The sequence below is a fragment of the Embiotoca jacksoni genome, unplaced genomic scaffold (assembly GCF_022577435.1).
Source record: "Embiotoca jacksoni isolate LCO1_2020_lvr unplaced genomic scaffold, fEmbJac1.0.p SCAF_14, whole genome shotgun sequence".
In the NCBI taxonomy this organism is placed as follows: domain Eukaryota; kingdom Metazoa; phylum Chordata; class Actinopteri; family Embiotocidae; genus Embiotoca; species Embiotoca jacksoni.
The window spans coordinates 3,459,290-3,480,355 of record NW_027185274.1 but is presented as its reverse complement, the minus strand read 5'-3'; the positions used below and the strand labels follow the sequence as shown (position 1 = coordinate 3,480,355).

At 42.0% G+C, this 21,066-nt stretch overlaps 2 protein-coding genes across 3 annotated transcripts in view; both read right to left on the bottom strand.

Moving 5' to 3' along the window:
• Positions 1 to 9,658, bottom strand: part of pik3cb (phosphatidylinositol-4,5-bisphosphate 3-kinase, catalytic subunit beta) — a 55,035-nt gene extending 45,377 nt beyond the window's left edge. The window contains exon 1 of one of the 2 annotated variants that reach the window (XM_069147488.1): positions 9,372 to 9,658. The gene's annotated coding sequence lies outside the window, so the exon portion shown is untranslated. Of the gene's footprint in view, positions 1 to 6,294; positions 6,360 to 9,371 lie in introns of those variants that run through there. The other variant, XM_069147489.1, reaches the window with a different exon arrangement.
• Positions 9,659 to 18,644: 8,986 nt separating this feature from the next.
• Positions 18,645 to 20,584, bottom strand: foxl2a (forkhead box L2a). The gene has a single exon (XM_069147487.1). The coding sequence runs from the start codon at positions 20,381 to 20,383 to the stop codon at positions 19,463 to 19,465; it is 921 nt and encodes a 306-aa protein (XP_069003588.1). The 5' UTR covers positions 20,384 to 20,584; the 3' UTR covers positions 18,645 to 19,462.
• Positions 20,585 to 21,066: the final 482 nt, after the last annotated feature.

Below are 21,066 nucleotides of genomic sequence, written 5' to 3'. Positions count from 1 at the left end.
TGGCAGCTGATGATGTCAATTGCACCAGTTTGTTTAAGCGGCTAAACTGGAGTTATTTCAGTAGGATAATAGGCCAGGGAAAACAATTTCCAGCCCAATGCACAGAGTAGTGGTAAGTGAAGTTCGCCTCAAGTGTAACGGTATCTGGTGTGGTTTTCTTGCACAAAAGGAATTAGGCTCCTGTGCGCACACACACACACACACACACACACACACACACACACACACACACACACACACACACACACACACACACACACACACACACACACACACACACACACACACACACACACACACACACACACACACACGGTCCTGGAGGAGTAAACTAATCAAACACACACAAGATTTTCTCCTCTTCAGAGCCTCCCTGCAAATGGTTGTCACTCTTATCATTAGACAAATACCACAGTGAGAGTCTAACTTTGATAGGACTTTCTGTCTCCCCATATAACCACACACACACACACCCTTCCTCTCCTCCACCCATCCTCTGGTCGAGGAATGTGAGGAATGCACAATCCTAAAATGACTGGGGGCTTCATCAGCAGTCTCCCACCATCCCTCACCTTGAGGCACTGACATACATACATCACTCCCTCACACACACACACACACACTTATCTACCAATATGCTATTTTCTCACTGCATGGATCACGTGGGTCAGTCACTCAGGGAGCAGCATGTTTTCACCTTGGGCTATTCTCATAAATATCCTTAATTTCCTGACAACCTTAAGGTCATAAAAGGCCAGAGAGCGTTCCAGTTGTAAACAGGTAGGGTTTGTTTGGGGCCCTGAGGGTTGTGTAATACACAAAATGTCACCGAGGGCCCTCCCTGTCTGACACTACACCATTGTACCTTTTAATGACATAACCTCAGGGTATGTATATAAAATATAATTAAATAAATAAATAGCACATGATGTCAACAGGCTGCTACAAAGAAATGAGAAATATATTTACTGAGAAGGAAAATTGATCTCCGCTATGTTTTATTGTTTTTGTTTTTTACAATACTAGATTAAATGTAAAATAAAGTCGGCTTGAAAAGATACGAAATTAACTTAAAAACATTTTGCTTAGAAAATGATGGTCAGAAATCAAGTCAAGTCAAAAACAATTCAGTTCATGTGTGAAAACATGCAAGAGGAATGCACAAAACACACATTTCACGCACTCCCCAAACCAAGTGTGGTCCGAAGGGCCATTACATTTGACCATGCGTCACCACTGCCTCACCGTAAACAAAAGACCACTGTCTGTCCATTTCTAAAAAACAATACACACCCACTCATTAGCTCAGTGGGATGTTTACAAGCCTCCACCACAGGAAAAAAGACGAGAAACTCACAGACAGATGGGTTTTACAGTCATCAAAGTAAAGTTTTTAAGTATTTCATATGAAGTCTTTCGATCGATGCGTGTCTTTGAGGTGCCTGTGTCTACCCCTGGCCTTTACTCGCTTATTCCGGTGGCCCTTTATTTAGCTACTTGCTTCAATCTCTATTTATAAGCAGCTATTGTGAGGTTGCCCTTAGGTGGGTGGATTGCGAGTGTGTCTCTGCGAGTGTGTGCGTGATCTCAAAAGTTTCCCTGAAATGCTGTAAATCAGTTACCTTGTGAGCGCCAGACTGAGCAAAGGTCCTAGTCAGCTGGGGGGTCCAATCAGAAGAGAGACACACAGACAGACAGACACACACACACACAATGAGTACAATACCATCAGATACACGATGAACTCAGGCTGAGATCAGTCATGTAGTTTCAGAGGAGAAGTGAGAAAGAGATTGAGAGAGAGATAAACGGTCCACACTTGTGCAGTGACATCATGAATACATCAGGACTATGATTATCATCTTACATGCAAGTGTTAAATTCTGTCCGTACTGGATACAAACGGCAGTCAACAAGTTCGGAGACGGTCCCTGTTGAGCGTGAACGGAGCGCAGAGAAGACTTCTTTCTGTTCTCCAAACATTTCACACACAATCCGATGTGCACGTTCTGGTCAAGTTTCAGCTGCATGATGAAATTACAGACGCCACAGAAACGCGTGTAACCGTCCTCCTGCCACGCGTGAGGTCTCGGAAATGTTTGATTGCCCTTTTTATTGACCGAGTTAACCAGACACATTTGACACCTTCCTCAAAGTTTCTTGCAAAGCTGAAAGACATAATTCACCAACTCCCATCTCGTATGTTCACTCGCGCCTACTGTGCACCATCCCAGTCATCTTTCACGCCCCTAAACGGACGCTTATGCAACATGCTTACGATGCCGACGTGTGAGCGCACCTCGTTACGTCAGCGTTTTTCACCATGCGTGTTCACATCAAGACATCACAGTGCTCGACTCGTGCTCACAACAGTGCGTGTGGCAAACCGTGTACGCGTCATCGGCAGTTGCAGACAGGGTGCTGTGAAGAACTGTTGCCATAGAGATGTGAAGCTGTGGTTTCGCCTTCTCAAGTAACCCCCCCCCCCCCCTCCCACACACACACACACCCCTCAGCGTAATCCGGCACTATCTATGCATCAAGGGCCACCGCGGTTACAGTATCAAGCTGACGACGAACAACCACTGCAACCGCGGCTGATGTATCACAGAAGCCTGGTTGTTTATCTGACTGTTTATTAGAGGAGGCTTTAATTCATATCAATATGAAGGAAAATGCTAGATCTACAAGATGAATGGCTAATTCAAGCTTTTTTTGAGTTTATAAATTGGGCAGAAGTGTTCGGCCCAGTCAACAGAACAGCTGTGCGATCTGGTATCAGCATATATTTTGCGATACGCACCGATATGAAAACCTTTCTTAACAGAACATAATGCAGAAAAAGAGTAAATTCAAACTTGTTCAATTTGTAGTGTTTTTTCAACATTTTTGAACTTCCTGTGAAGTTTTCAGTGTACTGATGTCAGTGTGGACAATAAACTGTCGTCAAAGTAGCTCTCGGAGGGAATACCAAATTGGAGAACCCCGGTACTGGTAAAGGCACAGTGGTTTAAATCCCTTTAGCTGTGACAGAATTTTCAAATGTCGCAGCACTGAAGTAGTCTACGTCTGTTGCAACGTGGTTTTGCCACGAGTCCTGTGAATTATGGGACACCAGCTTTTTAAAAACAGACTTAAAAAGTAACAGAACTCTTTGTTCTAAAGTTGTTCAAATAAACGTAAACACAGATTATTTATTTTTTTGTCCATTTAGTCTCCGCTGTGACATCATGAAACATTTCACCTCAAACCAGGCAGCAAGTTCTAGTCAACTGTTTCAGCCATGTTTCTGTCCTGCGTAGCTCATTACAGCAACCGAAGAGTCTGAGAACGGACGATCGAAACCGTCACATCTCAAAGATGCAGAGCGAATGCATCAATTCCGTTGTTCAATTTCAAACAACTATTTTTGTCCCCCAAAATGCTTCATTATTTTCAACAGCTTGACACCAAAAACTGCATTCAGATTCTTTAATACCACGATCAAGATCCTAGACAATGTGCAGTCTGCTATCACAAAATCAATATTATACGAGTGTCCCAGCTATAGATAGCAATATGAAATGTGATATCAGAGACTTGAGTTTACTGTATTGATGCTCCACTCATTAGGAGGTGCTACTAATGCTGTGAGACCATGAAAGTAAACAGCCTGCGAATGCTGTTTGGAAAGAAGACGACCAGAGTCGCTGCGTTTTAATTCCACCTCTGCAGCCGTGTACATGTAACCTCTGAATTTAAATTTAGGTTAAAGAGAGTTCAGGCGTCCTCATGTTTTCATACGGGCAGTGTCCTGTCAGTGCTCGTCTCTGTGGCTAATTAACCAGACTGTAATCAGATGACATTTTTATTCCCCAGCCCGCGAGCGTGTTGTTTTCACTGAACATTTTAGCACGTGTCCAACATGCCTCTCTGACATCTGATCATCCGATTATCACCTCTCTTTGTCTCCTTTTCACTGCCTCACTATCAACCTTTTAAAATGCAAGAAGACACCAAATTCCCACTTTGTCAACATTTAGTTTATATTTCAGGTCTGGTTCTCCAAAGAAAAGCTGCCAGATGTCACGACTTCACACCGGCGTACGACTACGAGAGTCTGGGTCACAGAGCAGCTCATGTACAACTGATCCTCGATGTCATGGTGTTGTTTCAGTGGCAGCTACCGGTGGTTTTCTCTTCATTTCAACCACAACTGGTCTGACTTAAGACAGCAAGTGTAAGTTTGCTTGAAGGAAAACAAATGACTGGAAGGACGCTGTCAAGCCCCGAGTTATTTCATGCGATGTGGGATTGAATATGGCCACGTGTCTTTAACCACATATGAGTGACCACATGTGGTTTGTGTTCATGCAAATCTCTCTCTCTCTCTCTCTCCCGCTAACCCTCTCCCTCCCCTCCTCTCCCACAACCGCTGAGAGTTCTGGGAGAGGAGGTGGACATGGTGGAGGAGTACAAGTACCTGGGTGTGTCCATCGACAACAGACTGAACTGGAAGACCAACATCAACGCTGTCTACAAGAAGGGGATGAGTCGACTCTTTTTCTTGAGGAAACTTCGATCCTTCAATGTGTGCAGCGAGATGTTGGAGATGTTCTACCATCTGTTGTGGCCAGTGAACTGTACTTCGCTGGGGTCTGCTGGGGGAGCAGCATTGGAGCCGGAGACACCAACAGACTTAACAAACTGGTTAAGAAGGCCGGCTCCATCATCGGCTACAAACTGGACAGTCTGGAAAAGGTGGTGGAGAGGAGGACGCTGAACAAACTATTGTCCATATTGGATAATCCTGTCCACCCTCTCCACCACCTGCTGCAGGGACAGCGGAGCACTTTCTCCAAAAGATTCCTCCAGCTCCGCTGTCACAAGGACAGATACAGGAGATCATTCCTGATACAGGAGATCATTCCTGATACAGGAGATCATTCCTGATCCAGGAGATCATTCCTGATCCAGGAGATCATTCCTGATACAGGAGATCATTCCTGCCGACCGCAATAAGACTGTACAATAACTCACCTCTGGCAAAATCCATCACGTAACAATAACACTGTTGACTGTGTTTCTTGGTTTGTTTGTATATAATATATATAGATATATAATGTAATGTACTGTATATACTGTGCATTTTATATTTTATATTTTTACTGCTATTTTATTGCTTTCCTATTATTCTGTTCTATTTTATTCTATTATTATCTTATTGCTTCTGTATGCTGCTATAGCGGAAAAATTTCCCTCAGGGATTAATAAAGTAAGTAACTACCTACCTACCTACCTACCTCCCCCCTTAACCCTCTCCCTCCCTCCCCCCTAACCCTCTCCCTCCCTCTCACTCTCCCCCTCTCTCTCTAACCCTCTCCCCCTCTAACCCTCTCTCTCTCTCTCTCTCTCTCTCTCTCTCTCTCGCTAACCCTCTCCCTCCCTCTCCCTCTAACCCTCTCCCCCATGACATCTCCCTCTAACCCTCTCCCCCTCTCACCCTCTCTCTCTCTCCCTCTCCCTCTAACCCTCTCCCCCATGACATCTCCCTCTAACCCTCTCCTGCTGTCTTCCTTGCATTCCTCGGCAGGTCCCGGCCTGCTGTGCAGCAAAGTGAAGAATTCCAGCAGGCCGCTCTCACCTCACAGTCAGTCACATTTCTCGCTGTGGCAATTTCCATTTCTATGCACAGTCTTTTTCCCCAAATAAGCAGTAAGGCCCAGCTAGCTGAGCTGAACATTCTCTTTCCTTGATCAGCACAGTTAGAAGATGAAATGTGTAAGCATTATATAATGCAACTCTGGTCAGGAAAGCTAGCAGACAAACGGTAAAGAGCCACAGCGCACACACCTACTTAAACACACATGCAAATGAAAGAAAAGAAAAGACAAGACATTTACTGTCTCCTTTACATGCTGCTCTTGGGGAGGATGTTATGCAAGCCTTGCACTGTAACAGGAGTGCTCACATATAGTATAACAGCAGGAAGTGTGAATGAGTGAGAGAGGGTGAGAGGGACAGAGGGAGAGAAGGGAGATAATGGAGATGGCACATTTTCAACACACAGATATTTTACTCCACACAAAGACACCGACAATAGAACATACAATTCAGGTTGTCAAGGTGCATCTCTTAAAAGAAATATCCAGGTCTTTCATGAGTGTTCCTCCAACACATGCACTCCATTTGTATCTATTGTTCCTTCACTGCTCAGTTAGATAATGCCGTCTTTCAGACCTCTAGCTTATAAAGGATTCAAAGATAGCAGGCAAGCAGTGAGAAAGGAACTTCAAAGGTAGGGAACATACTCACCAGGCAAATATCAGCTGGTCAAGGACCATTAGCTCAATATACACAGAGCCTGTTGACACCAACCAAACACACTGCTCGCAATTATTCTCCAGATGAAGCCTTTTCTGATTTGTGATTCACCTCTTCTGAGTCTGAATATTCTGTCTTGCTATAAATCCTCAGATGAAAACAATCTGGTATTGAACAGAATGTCTGACACATACGTACTAGGGCACGTTGGATTTGAAATGAGAGCATGACAAAGAGAGTGAAATGTTGAGCTTTCCCACACTCTACACCCAGTATGGATGGTAACACCCCTTAAATTGAAAGGCAGCACCGTCTCACTTGAAATCCAACTTGGCAGATTCGAGCCAAAACAATGAAAAACAATCACTGTCTAAATACTTGGGAGACCTCAGTGTATCTTTAGTGGGACCATGCTGCTATACGCCTTTACACCCTGATGTTTTGATGTGCACTGATCTAAGCGCTGAAGAGCCACTGAGCACCCCGACAATGCTGTGATAAAATGTGTTATTGTTCTGATTCCCGACACCAAACACTCTGCTGTAATAGCGACCAGCATTCCTGCTTTAAACTCCACCTCCTAATTGCACCGGGCTATTTGTCACGGAGAACAGAAACATACATATTCTCCAGTTACAGCCCACATTTCTCCGTCCCCAAAACATCATCCATTATTCATCATCTACTAACCAGGTAGCTTGATCCTAAACCGCGTTACAAATCTAAAAATGACCTCAATTTACAGCACTAATCGGCTTCGTAAGGCCGATGATACACGACACATGTGTCACCGCAGTTAAAAAACTTTTTTCTTTTTGTGAAACACTTGTTTAGAATTCTGCTTTCATTTGTGCCCAGTTTCTGAGAGAGGCCTGCTCTGGGACTAAATCTGGCTTGGAGTAAATAGCTGCATTGTTGGCTGATGTCTGTAGAGTGACGTCAGATAGCCTTATCAGTGTTCTCTAACTTTACCTCAGAGGGGACCTGACAGCAGACCCGGCCCAGCACGGGGCAGCCACGGCCGCTGCCTGATCAAAACACCGTGAAATGCATCAACTGAGCAGCGATATTTCTCAAAGTGGTGCGCAAAGTAGCCACAAGTATTGACCAACTCTCTTGGGAAATTCCTCTTTCCTTTTGTAACACAGCCCGCCATCTTGCTCTAAGATTCTCCCTCTTATTCTTACTCTGCCTCGATTTGAGTGACCATCAGCTGCGAGCTATACGTCACACCGCAGCTGGAACCGATGCCCACCCGCAACATGTGGGCCTCAGGTGACGTTAGGGGTGAGCAGTTAAGAGAAGGGGGGGAAAAAAAAAAAAAAAAAAAAAAAAGGCCCTCTGTCGTGGTGCTGTAAGGCTACATCACGACAGTGGATAAACTGAAAAGAAAATCTCTGCACACCTGCAGAAATAAGGAAGCTGCAACTCACACACGCTGCCTTACTCCTGAAATATTTACCACAATGTTTTGGTCGTAATAAAAGGTGAAAACATTGTGATAAATGTTACAGCAGTAAGTGAGACTGTGTGTGTGGGACTTCTCCTTGTTTTGGGGAATTAAACATAAAAAATGTCTCAGGGCTAAAACGGATGGAATTTCTATTTTTGGTTGATCTGGAAAATTAAGTCGTATATTTGTAACAAGCAAGGAGCTCTGATTTATGACTTTGCCTGCAATGGTCAGAAATATTACATGGCTAGTGGCCTCAGGAGAAACATCTGTCAGCAGAGCTGCATTTGCTTCTGACATTATCAACACTGACTTGCTGATTACATCCACAGACACAGATTGAGCTCAAACTAAACTCTGATCCTCTCAATCTTTAGCTGTTGTATTGTCAAGCAGGAGGCCCCCCCCCCCCTTTTTTTTTTTTTTTAGGAAAACGGAGCCCTCGTGTATCGACTGGCACTTGCTGAGCACAGACATGCACACACACAATTTCCTTGTACAGATGCTAAGAAAAAGGATTATTGGTTTACTAGAAATGCTAAAACCTGAATTCCAGGAAATTCTGAAGTAGTACCTGAGCTGTGAAGTCACTCTTTATTTGTCAGACTCCATCAGTCAGGCATGTGTAGGCCCATTCCCAGCTCACCTCCAACACCTGAAGTTGATTTGACCAGCTGGGTCAAACATTCTGTCCAAACTAATTGATTAAGTTCTGCTGAGTCAACTCTACCAGTGTTGAACCTTTGGTGGAGTTCAGAATGAATTATAAAAAAATAAATAAAAAAGTTGACTACATTAATTACTGTCCGAAGTTTCACATCCTCTTTATTTGGCTCTGTCGTCTGTTCATTTCCCAACAATAAAATCTGATACTGTCGTCAGTGACGCAGCTCAGAGTCACAATGTACTACTTTTAGTGTTAGAGATCAGTGTGTACTAAAGTTGAGAGAGTGACCCAGGGGTCACTGAAAAAGAAGAAGAGCATCTCCAGCAAAATGACAAGAATTTTGATTTAAAAAAAAATAAATAAATAAAAAAAGTTTTCATTGCTAATTTTTGTCAAAAAAAGGACCATGAAACACATCCTGCAGGACAGATAACCGACAACACACAAGCACTGCGAGCAACAGATCTACCTTGGTCCCTCGTCCTCGTGGGCAGGGCGCACTGAACAAAACTCACTTCACTAATCCAATGAGTTTGACGCCGTCTTGCTCAGAGGCTGAAGTCATCCACCCTTCAAACTAATTGTGAACCTTTAACACATCGACAAGATCCGCTGGAAAGAAAACGCGATGGTAAAATCGCCACATAAAACTCCCTCGCCGTGCCGTCACGGCCCACCGACACGGCATGAGGCTCCACGGCAATAATCGATCACCTTCCTTTTACGTTAATTAGCGGTGAAGGTAATCGCGTACGAGTTAAACGTCCAACTGAAGCGTGGATGGACTCCCCGAAGTTGTGGTGAAGAGGGTTGTGACTTTAATGGTCAAACGAAGCAACAACAACAATTCGTTTGATAGACTGATGTTCGTGACGTCCTCGCCGCACGAGAGAAACGCGCCAGCCGAAAAAGAAGTGCGCTCAACAGAAGGAGCAGGGACTCACTCACCTTTAGGTCCCGGAGGACGACGATCCGGCCGCACGAACCGGCTGAAAGTTAATACCGCTGCTGTGTCGTCTTTCCCCCAGCGGAGTAGTTTCACGTCCAAAGAGCCCGTGTTGGCGGACGACCCTCCGCTCGACAGTCGCTCCACGGTGGACGCAGATCTCGCAGGTGGACGCGGGCGCGCGCTGTGCTTCCTGTTTGTTTCAGAAGGTGAACACCAGCAGCAGCAGCAGCAGCACCACCAGCAGCAGCAGCACCACCAGCACCACCACCAGCGCTGCGTTTCCCTCCGCCAGCTCTCCCTGCGCTCCCCCTCCCGTCAACCGCGATCAAGTCTGAGGGAGGGAGAGAAGAACAGGACATCCGTTTAGAAAGTTCTGGAATAAAAGCCTCATTATAGCAGAGGACCGTTTGCTGCAACTTTTTTTTTTTTTTTTATTAATATGAAAACACCCTGAAGCGACTTTTACATTCGAATTTGGACAACGAAGTTAGTGTCTATGGGGGCGTTTGATGTAAATCATACAGATTTGAACTGATAATGTCATCAGATAAAAAATAAAAAAAAGTTTAGGGTAGGTATAACTGTGGGAATAAATTTCGTAGGCTGTTATTTAGACTGGGAGCTTCGGTTTGATTTAATTCAAAATATATTAAAATCACCCCAAGAAAATACTTTTTAAAAAGTCACGGTGGACGCAGTTTTTCACTCACAGTCATCCAAAAACTGAACCATATAAATAAAAAAAATTGCTTTCAATACATCTGTGGTAGGAAATGATAGTTTGCCACTGCTCATATAGGTCTACACAGCAGAGTACTTTTTTTTTTTTATCATACAAATCTAAACTGATTTATATTTGTAATCAGTGTTGTATTTGTTGTACCTGTTTTGTATTAAACATAATACAAGTTGGAGGACTGCTTATCCTCAGGACAACATGATCTAAAAAGACAGTCACTGCATATATGTTTTATCACTGTTTGTGTGTGCAGTGTTTTCCCTGCATACAACGTGTTATGTTGCCTTTTGCAACATAACATACAAACTGAAGGGAATTCTCAATGAAATAATACAGCTTGCATTTAGCACTGTTTTTAGAAAATCCAAAACACTCGAATGAAATCATAACAAAGTGACTCCATGGGGCTTTTATTTTGAAGGCCACATCTTCTCTCTTGTTGATTTGTTCTGTCTGAAGCTGATTTGACGCAGTTTTTCGAGTTGAGGCTTGAAGGACAGCCGGCTTTCCTCCATCAGCTGCATACAACCAATACAATGATCCTACTCGGAAATACAATTTATTTCAACCTCCTCTGTACGAAAGACTGAATGTAGGCATATAAGACAAGCTCAGAATTATAATGATTGAAGGCTCATACAAGAACTGGTTAATATGGTCTACGTCTCCTTATTTTATGGAGCTCCTAATATAAGTCATGAAACATCCTTATTCAGTATTGGCACTTTGATTGCCACAAATGTTTACCTTTATGAAACGTACAGCTCCACCTCTACAACTGCGGTTTGGTAGTAAATTATTAGCTTTGCTGCCATCTGGTGATCAAACTGGTTATTACTAATTTATCACAAACTACAGTGAAATTATAGGCTACTGTAGGCTATATGGAATAATAGCCTTGCCTTTGTTGTCATTAAAATTGTTATGGGTTTGACAAAAGCATCAGTCAAAAAATATGCTGAAATCGCGTTTCAATTATATAAATACTTAAGTACACCTGCTCCCACTCACTGAATCACACGAACCTCAGTCTGATGTGTCCCACAGAGATGCTCCATCAAAGCAGATGACTGTTAAGAGTCTTTCTGAAGGGCACCCAAGCAAGCAGGAGATTACCTTTCATATTTGACAACTTGCTTTATAAACATTGCTTTGACTCAAGAAAAAAAAAAGCTAAAGTTTTGTGCAAAATTATGTTTTGTTTGCATAATAATAATAAAAAAGTATCTTACCCTCAAAACATTTAAATGCAGTTATTGTCATTTAGTCCTTGAAAGAAGATGTAGTGTGTGTGTGTTTGTTCCTTTTTACCTTGATGTGAAATAAAGCCTCATCATCTTTAAGCATATTTTGTACATCTATCTAACTATATTCAAAATGATATTTATTTCACACACACACAACAATGTTTTTAAAATGGAAATTTTAAATTGTCTATGATTGCAAGGATTACATACTGTACTTAGAGCTAATTTAAATAAGGACGTGAGCCACATTACATTATAACAGCTTTTCATCATGCCACAAGGGGGCAGCAAAGACTCACACATCTCACTTTTCTATCCAGCGAGAGTCCGTTTAAAGGAGGAACCAAGGACGAACTTTTCAGAGAAAACACATTTGGGTTACTTCTGTAAAAAGAAACAATTTGTTCGTAATTTTACTGCTTTAAATGAAAGGTTATTTATGTGCCATTACTGCACGTGGATACTTCCCCGGTTATACCACCATGTATACGTACAGCTGGCCTAAAAGCAGTCTTGTCAGGATATTCACACATAAACAACCTTCTGTATGTTTGGTGGCCCTCATCAGAAATGACGCATATGTGCCATGTGTTTGACGCGGTGGGCAGGGGTTAAAGGCTCTCCCTCCAGTTCCCCTCATAATGTTCTCATTGTCTGAAATTTGACAAACGTAAGTTGGGCTCAAAGGGAGCAGCCTGTGCAGCGTAGCTTCGGGTCCAGCATGCTTCCATTACAGCTCCTCTTATTCGATTAAATGTACCCTAACTCCGTCCAAACCCACACAGTGCATAATCTCATCACAGATGATAAGCATGTAATAAAAAGCACATTTAACATGAAAGGGTACCTTATGCGAATGCGTATAATTATGGATATCAAAATATAATCATTTGTTTAATTGGGAGGCCTTGCCAAGAGGTATGTAATTGCTTGAAAGAAATATGGCTGGAATTAGTTTGCCTGGGATCTGACCTGGGCCTGGCATGTACATAAATACGCGATCAGGGTCAGACCTGAGGCCAATTTCCTGTTTTGCGTGTGTATATTTTAGCCAATAGGGAGAAACTTATTTCACAAATCTTATCGGCTATTTAAAAGATATTCAGTGTTAGAATATGGCATTGTAATAGCCCAATAACTGACTGAATCATCTATTTAACTGGATGGGTCATTAGGTTTTAATTAAACGTCAGTGCATCCTAATAGGACTACATGGCACTGTTATGAAACTGAAGGAAATGCTGGGAGTATTAATTCAAGGTCATTTTGGAGTTGTTTTGGTTTTAATAAACTCAGTGTTTGGCATTCATATCGGAATGAGGTTGTGTTTCTATTACAGATAGTGGGGCTGATGTAAAGTGATTATATGTCTCACACCATCCCCAGAGGTTGGCCCAAGACTGAAGTTGTGCTGGTTTATTATACAGCCTACAGTATCAGAAGAACAGGTGCTGACCCTTAATGATCCCAGTGGGAATTTGGTTTCATCTTTGATTAATTGGAATGTTAACAGGAGAACAGTTATCCTAATAGCTTCTTGTTGCCAGCCCATGCGGAAGTTTTTAGAGGGGTGAGAAAGGAAAAGGGGGCTTTAAAAATAGACCCCATCAGTGCGCGATGGGAAAAGACCTGCCATTTAAATCCCGACAAAGCAATTTGCAGCTCATAATCAAGGGAGCGGAAACATTTGATCGCATTTCCCTTTACAGTATAAGCTGGCCAGTTCCGCCGCGGCAGAAAGCAACATCAGTCAGACGTTGCGAAAAATGTTGACTGGTGCGTTTGTTTCATTAAACTGTCGGCGCATAACCAGTTGTTGCTTGGAGTTGATATCACTGTTAGTTTGGTGAATACAGTCTATCTCGACGACCCAGAGAATTTATAACTGTGATTTTTTTTTTTGTAATAGTGACATCATTTTCTTCAGCCTAATGCAGTCGTATTGGCAGCTCCTCTTCATCATTATCTCAGCACCTCTCCTCTGAAGGTCAGTGAGACTGTTAAACACGGAGGGTATGTGACATTTGAGTGGCCAGAAGCAGGCTGGAGGGTAATGAGAGGTCAGTGCGTTATGATTTAACTCTGAATGGATGACAGTCCATCTTTCCCTTGAATAGATGACCCTGTATTTATAGACCTGGTATTTCTAGACATTTGATGACCCTTTGTTGACCGGAGTCCAGTTAACAAACGCACGGTTCCTATTTAGAAACTGTGGCGATGTATCAACACACAACACTGCAATTTTTTTTGGCTTATTAAATAATTATTCAGTGTAATCTATTGTTTCGCAGGGCTGTCATTACGATAGGAATCAGCAGTCGCTGAAAACATCACGTAGATCAGCCGTGGCAGGTTGGAGATTCACCAGAGGACGCGCTCAGAAAATAAACAGCTCTAAATTAGGTAATGCCATAGAAATAGCACAGACATGCAGCAAACAGAATGAGACTTCTAGTATTTCTGCTCCAACAAGAGAAAACGAACCAAAAAAAACAAAAAAAAAACGCATGCTGATTTGAACAATTGCCGGATTTTCTGCGAATCAAATCTCTACATATTTTCCTGTTTGGAGCAGATGTATACCAAACAGTGGTGACCCCCACTCTCCTTTCAATGGCTTCGGGGTGATGTGCGCCGCTTCTCAGTGGAAACTGTTGCTCTTCAATCTCAAACATTAACGAGAATGCCAGGAATTCAATTGTGTGCAGGCATTGGGAAACCTGCAACCTGCGTGTGACTTGACCGGCCGGGTCGCATCGCCGCTGCTGTGTCGAGCGTGCAAACCGTCAGGATCCGAGCGAGTCCAGGTACACGCTCCCTGCGCGCGCGCTTGCGTGTATGAGTGGGGTTTGTGACAAAGAAGGAGAAGAAGAAGTGAAGGTCAAATGCGTTGCTTCTACAATGAGTTGACCTCATTCGTCTTGTTGATTATAATCTGTCATCTCTGAGAGCACAACAAAGGATACAATCATGGTTATTCAGAATGCGCTCTGCGGAAAAGACGCATGAAAACACACCGCACGTTGCGCTAACCCTTTTCACCTCGTGCAGAAATAATTGTGGATTGATGGAAACATCTATTCGTCACCTATGGACGTGCGCTTTAATCAACATTGCACGGCAGCGACGTGACTCGCACGCATTTTGATCATTTTAATACCGCAGTTACTGTTGTTATTGCGGCATAAAAACGCCACTTAATATTAAGTTGAAATAAATCAGGATATTATTTGTCTCTATGGTTAAGTCTTTGTTTTTCTTGGACTATAACTCAATCATCGATAATCACATGATAAAATCCATGATACGTGTTCCCGCCATGACAATGCAAAAGCAGCTTTTTCTATATTAAATTAGTCGTTCACAATCTAACTCAAAGGTTCCGTTGGCTCTCAACGGAACCTTTGAGTTAGATTGTGAACGACTAATTTAACGACCTAATATTTAATTTATTTAATAATAGTGAATTTAATCAGTAGTAAACAATCTAAATATCTGCTGAGTATACCCATTTTTTTTTTTTAAATAAAGGAAATAATTTCCATAACCAGGCTGAGGCAGCCGTGGATCAGTCTGAAAGAGGACAGACGCGGGCCTGTGTCCCTCGGCTGGCCTTATCTGTCTCAGCCCCCGAGACATCCTGTATGCAGGCCCATTGTTCCCGGCCGCCTGGTTGAGCTGACAACCTCTCTGCGCAAATGCACACCTGCTGCACCCGAGTCAACGCAGACATTAGATATTAATGGGAGGATTTTGCAGAGGAGATTTTAGGACACTAAGTTTGCAAAAAAATAAAAAGTTACCTGCGTGTGTTATTATGTGTTCTAATTGCCTCCAAGCATTCGTGCTGCACAGGATGTTATTGCGGCTATAACGGGTGGGCTTCTCAGGGTCAACTTTCCACGACCCACACAGGACAAAAGCCACTTAAAATATAGTGTAAATTCACCATCACAAGTTTGATATGTAGTCATATAAGCTCTTGCGATATCATAAGCCTCCCCTCATAATAAAACGCTTTTTTTTTAAAATTTTTTTTTTTTTTTTTTTTTTTTTACATGATATCAATAAACAACGTTAAACAAATGTACCTTTGGTAAATAAAAAAAATTATAAATAAAATAAAAGCTGCTATATGGACTGGTATATTTAAATTCACAGCGTTGAATCCAGAAGAAGAAAAAAAAAATCATTAAATGTGTCTCTGCCTGTATAGTTTATGTAAAGGTTGGTTACACTCGTCGAAACATTATTTCTTGTAAAACACTTATATTTATTATTTTTGGAAGTGTGTTTGGAATACACTTGCCTTTCAAACGTGCCCTTATCTCCTTATTGTTTACAAAACATTAATGTGAGGAAGCTGAGAATGTACACAGCTACATTTCAGGCTTGCCTCGGCGCTCCCTGCACGCAGGAGGATGGAGAGGGCAGTTACTCCGACTGGGACCGCGGCTGTTTAAATAGCTCCGGGGCTCATGGCAGTTTTAATTTGGCGTTTCTATTACTGCAGTTTCACAAGATTTACGCAAACGATGTGAAGAGTTTGTCTGAGCTCACTGACGGATGGTTGCTGTCGTCTTCTTACTCGACTTGTTTGTCGACTAAGTTTACTTCCAATTTCTTTTGCTGCATGCTTCATGCAGAATGTGGCTTCATGTAATGATCTGAGCATGTTCTTACTTTTCTGGTCTACATGTTGTCTTGATGCATTTTATGTTTTATTTAAAGCTTTTTGAATTGCCTTGTTGTTGAAATGTGCTATACAAATACATTTGCCTTGCCTTCAAATTTAAAATGATTAATAAACGCACTGACGGAGGCGCATTAATCAACAAACGATGAATATGCCTCATTTGCATGTCCGCAAATGCACTTCATCAACAATCATTAACCTGAAAAGAATACAGGTTAATCAATTTCATATGAAAAGGAACGAACCATTACGGTATGAGTTGGTAGCATTTTATTTATTTATTTTTTGGTAAAAGTTACGACTATGCGAATTTTTTTGCAGATGGAAATTAGCTAGTAGTTAAATCTGGTACAAAGCATCTCCTCTCTTTTGGAGATTAGGTATTCTGAACACAGTTCCTGTAACCTGAAACTTAAACTTAAAAAACCTTATTAAACGTCGGAAATTAAACGTGGAACGTAACATTTTAATTTGCTTAAATATAAGTGAGTCAACAAAACTTCAGGTTTTGTGTACACACACACACACACACACACACACACACACACACACACACACACACACACACACACACACACACACACACACACGTACAATTAATTTACTAGTTTTAATAAACTGTTCCTTATGATATATTTTATATTAGCCCATACGTTTAAGTTATTTTCCATGTTGCTTTCAGTTTGAAGAGTCTAAAACATAATCCGGGTTATGTCACAACTAAAAAAAAAGAGTCACACAAACATCTTTTTGCTAAATTGAATATCACTGCACTGTTATGGATAAACTCACAGTCATATCCTGTACTATGATGGTAAGCAATACCTCAACATGCCATTAGCATGGCTATAAATGTGGCTTTATTTCGTGACCACTGATGTTCCTTGCAGCACAAAACACATGCAAGTATATATGTGTGTGTGTGTGTGTGTGTGTGTGTGTGTGTGTGTTTTGGCTTGTGCTCTTGCATGATGAGCCTGTGTTTGACAGTCGCTGTGGAGAAGGGAGGGTGGAGAGAGGTGAATGCGTGGATACACCTAATGACGCACTACAGTCATGCTGAGAGACTCTGGATTACACTGGACGTGTGTTCTTCGAAAGGGGATCCCAGAACTTGATTTATAGTCTGCTTTTGGAAAGTACGATATTTTGCAACCGATCAGCTTTTTAAATAATAATTCAATGTGCACAACAATAGCTGTGATCTGTTGTCAAAACAGTCACTTGTATGTGGTGATACACGCCTTAAATGTAAAAGCCAGATTGCAGCGATATACCGACGCGTTGTGATAATGTAATATTGATAAAAGGAGGGACGAGACTGGGATTAATCGGTGTATTAAAGCGCTTTACTTGTCAACATTTTATCAAGAGGCCACATCTGACCCTCAGTTGGGCGGGATGGTCGTTTCAAGTTCACAAAAAAGTGTTTCAGTTCAAGTCTCACACTAAAACAAAAGTAAGACGGACGAGCTGTCTGGCTGAATCTGATCTTAATTCTCCACAGAATATTCTCATAGTAGTAAACTATTAGCGATGAATGAATTCTTCTTCATGTGGGATTTGTACTACCTCAGAATTATGACCGCATGTAAAGATTTAGCATTGAATTATTTATTTTTTTCATTACACCTCTCTTTGTTGACTTTACTTCCTGAATGAATATGTATTATTTAAACACCTTCATGATTGTCTTTCTTGTTGGCAACCCTCACATCTGCTTTTCAATTAAAAACACTACTCCATCATGATATCAAACCCCATTATAATAATAATAAATATTATTTTGACTACTACTACTAGTAGTAGTAGTAGTAGTAGTAGTAGTAGGATAGTAGTAGTGGTGGCAGTATTGTTGTTGTTGTTATTTAGAGGACTCTAAAAGTAGGAACAAATTATTTAAGTTTCTAATATAAATTTGCGTTCATGTAGAAAACTCTGTATATTGTGTTTTTTGCTTCCTTTGTTGTGCTTGTAATTAAGTAGTGAAAACATGACCGTCATATCCTCCAGGTATCGTATTTTACACGGGATTTATGAAATATTACAAAAGGGAAAAAAATAGAAATCACGTAGTGACTTTAGGAACATTAAGAATGATGCATAATGCATGTTGTTGTTGTTGGTGGTGGGTTTTTCTTTGTAGCGCAAATAATACCTATGATACCATAAGTCGCTGTGGGACAAGTTTTCAATAAGGATCTAAATGCTTCCTATTATTACAACTATTGAGAAATTCTATTTTTTTTTTATGTCTGTTCACAATAAAATTAAAAAAAAAAAAATCTCTTACAGAACGTGCATAAATTTGGAACGAATAATGAGCAACTGATTGAATACGTATATTAACTTTCCAAGAGACATTGTGTCTGCATGTTATTTTACACGGTGAACAGTTAATTAAGTGCAAACTACACCCAACCCTGAATTACGGTTTATAATTATTTTCTTTTTTGTAAGAAGTATACTGGGTCATAACAATATGGTACTATTATACTGCGTAACCTTCCCAGAGTTGTTTATTGTTGATTGCTTATAGTCCCAACAGTGGTTGCAGCCTATAAAACAGATTACTTCATAGCCACTGTTTATTTTAAGAAATACAAGTTTATTAAGAAATTCACAAACCTAGAAAAGAGGGGAAAGTGCTAATTAAAATTCAACATGGCCCCAACATGAACATAGCTAATTACATTTATAAAAAAACAAACAAATAATTAGAAAGATTAACAAAAACCTGGCACTGGCTGTGCCATTTTGGAATTTACATCATACATGTAATCAAGAAAAATGAACAGCCCTGAATTGTGTTATTTTTTGGCAGTCTGGTGGATCTCTACTGTGTGATCTCACCGTTTCAACCGAACAAAGTTCCCAACCATGACAGGAGGTGTAGTTTCACCGTGCAGGCCTCGCATGTTACTAAGAAATCCAAAATAAGCTCTGATCTAATTACAAATTAAAGTACTGACTTAATTAGGGCATCCCATGTCCACATCTTCACTCGGTAATGCTTTGGATAAGCCGTGCGTAAAATTGAGAGAAATAATTACGCATACCAAAAACACAGCTGGAGCGATGTCAGTAATGTCTATCCTCTTGAAAATGAAAGTTTTTGTTTTCTTCACAATTATGACTACAATACCGAGTTATGGCCATCAGTCCAAGTGTAATACGGACGCACGAAATGGCTCCCAGAGGTTGTGCGTCCTGTGTACTTCTTTACCTCCCGTTTCCATTTTGTCAAACTTTCTCAGCATCAGCTCCCGCATATCTCCCCATCAGCTGGACCCGAACAGCTCGTCAGAATGGTCTCTTTAAAATACTGCGGGTTCTGTTTTGAAATCACAGGAATTAACTCTCACTCTCTGAGTCTTCATTTTTACACAGACCATTTGGTAAACTTCAAATATCAATCCTCGTATGTAACGCCGAGTGTTTGGTCTCGTGTTCCCAGTAAGAGCAGTGCATCATGGAGAGCTCCGCGGGCTGGCGGGAGCAAGCGAACTGAAGACCAGCTCCGTTACTGGCGGACACCGGAGGCGGTGCCGCTGTGGCCGGGCTCAGCTGCTGGGCATGGTGGGGGTGCGCCGGGTGATGGTGGTGACTCATGCCGTTGTAAGAGTTTACCATGCTGGGGAGCGCCATGCTCTGCACCCGGGAGTAGGGGTTATACGATGAGGGGGCTGACAGCCCCTTCATGTTCACGGGACTCACGTTGCCGCTGGCCATCTGACAGGACGTGTATGACATCGGAGTGGGCGGCTGGCCTAATGACCAAGAGTTGTTCATGAAGCTAGACTGCAGGTACTTGGGTGGAGAGAGGTAGCCATAGCCGTCTCCGCCGAACAAGGACTTCCCCGGCTGGAAGTGAGTTGGTGGAGGTCTGAAAGGCCGCTTCATCCTGCGGCGTCTCCTATAGTTCCCCTTCTCAAACATGTCCTCGCAGGCTGGGTCGAGTGTCCAGTAATTCCCTTTTCTCTCCCCGCCGCCCTCCCGGGGAACCTTGATGAAGCACTCATTGAGACTCAGGTTATGTCTGATACTATTTTGCCAGCCTTTCTTATTTTTCTCGTAGAAGGGGAACTTGCTGATTATGTACTGGTAGATACCAGACAGCGTGAGGCGCTTCTCTGAGCTCTCCCGGATAGCCATGGCAATGAGAGCGACATAGGAGTACGGCGGTTTCTGGGACGGGTCCGGCTTCTCCGGCACTTTGTCCTGGACCGGCTCCTCTTTCGGTCGCTCCTTCTCCTTGGTCGTGTTGGTGTCATGGATCATTAAGGCCATTGCGTCATCCTCCGGACTTTGGTAAGTGGCCATCATCGCGCGCACAAAAAAAAAAAACCCCAAGTCCAGTCCAAACGTTGAAAAACAAAACTGTTTGGGGTGCTTGTATCTCGATCAGCGGACTGAGGTGTTGCAGATCCCCAAGATGCACCTCGAGTTGAAAGCTGTTTTCCAAACAGCGCTGGGAGAAATCTTAATTTTGCGTTTCGGTAGGTGAAATGCACCCGAACTCCTTCTCTCTTCGACACTGATTTTTCTTAAACTGGTTTCTGATGGAGGCACAAACTAAGTTGTGGTTAGTGCGTCAGTAAGCCCAGCCCTTCTCTTTTTTTCATGGCCACTGACAGGCTGCTTTCGCTCCAATGTTCTCCCCGTAGCGACGTATTGCCTTGTGATTTGTGCGTATTCGAGTTCCGCCTCCGGTGACTACAGTCAATGAAAAAAATATCATCACTTCTTTACATGTTTAAATTTATGTTTATCAGACCCGGGTCAAAATAACAAAATATGTTCATTACATACCCGTTTGCATTCACAGAGGAGACAAATAAATAAATCCAGTTTTGGAAAATACGAATGCATGTATTGTTAAAATAATATAAAAGATATACTTACAGAGATGAAATGTAGTTTTATTAAAGGCTGTTGACGTATTTTTGCTCTGATGTTTGGGTTAGAAAGCAAGCAAGATTATATATACATATATATATATATATATA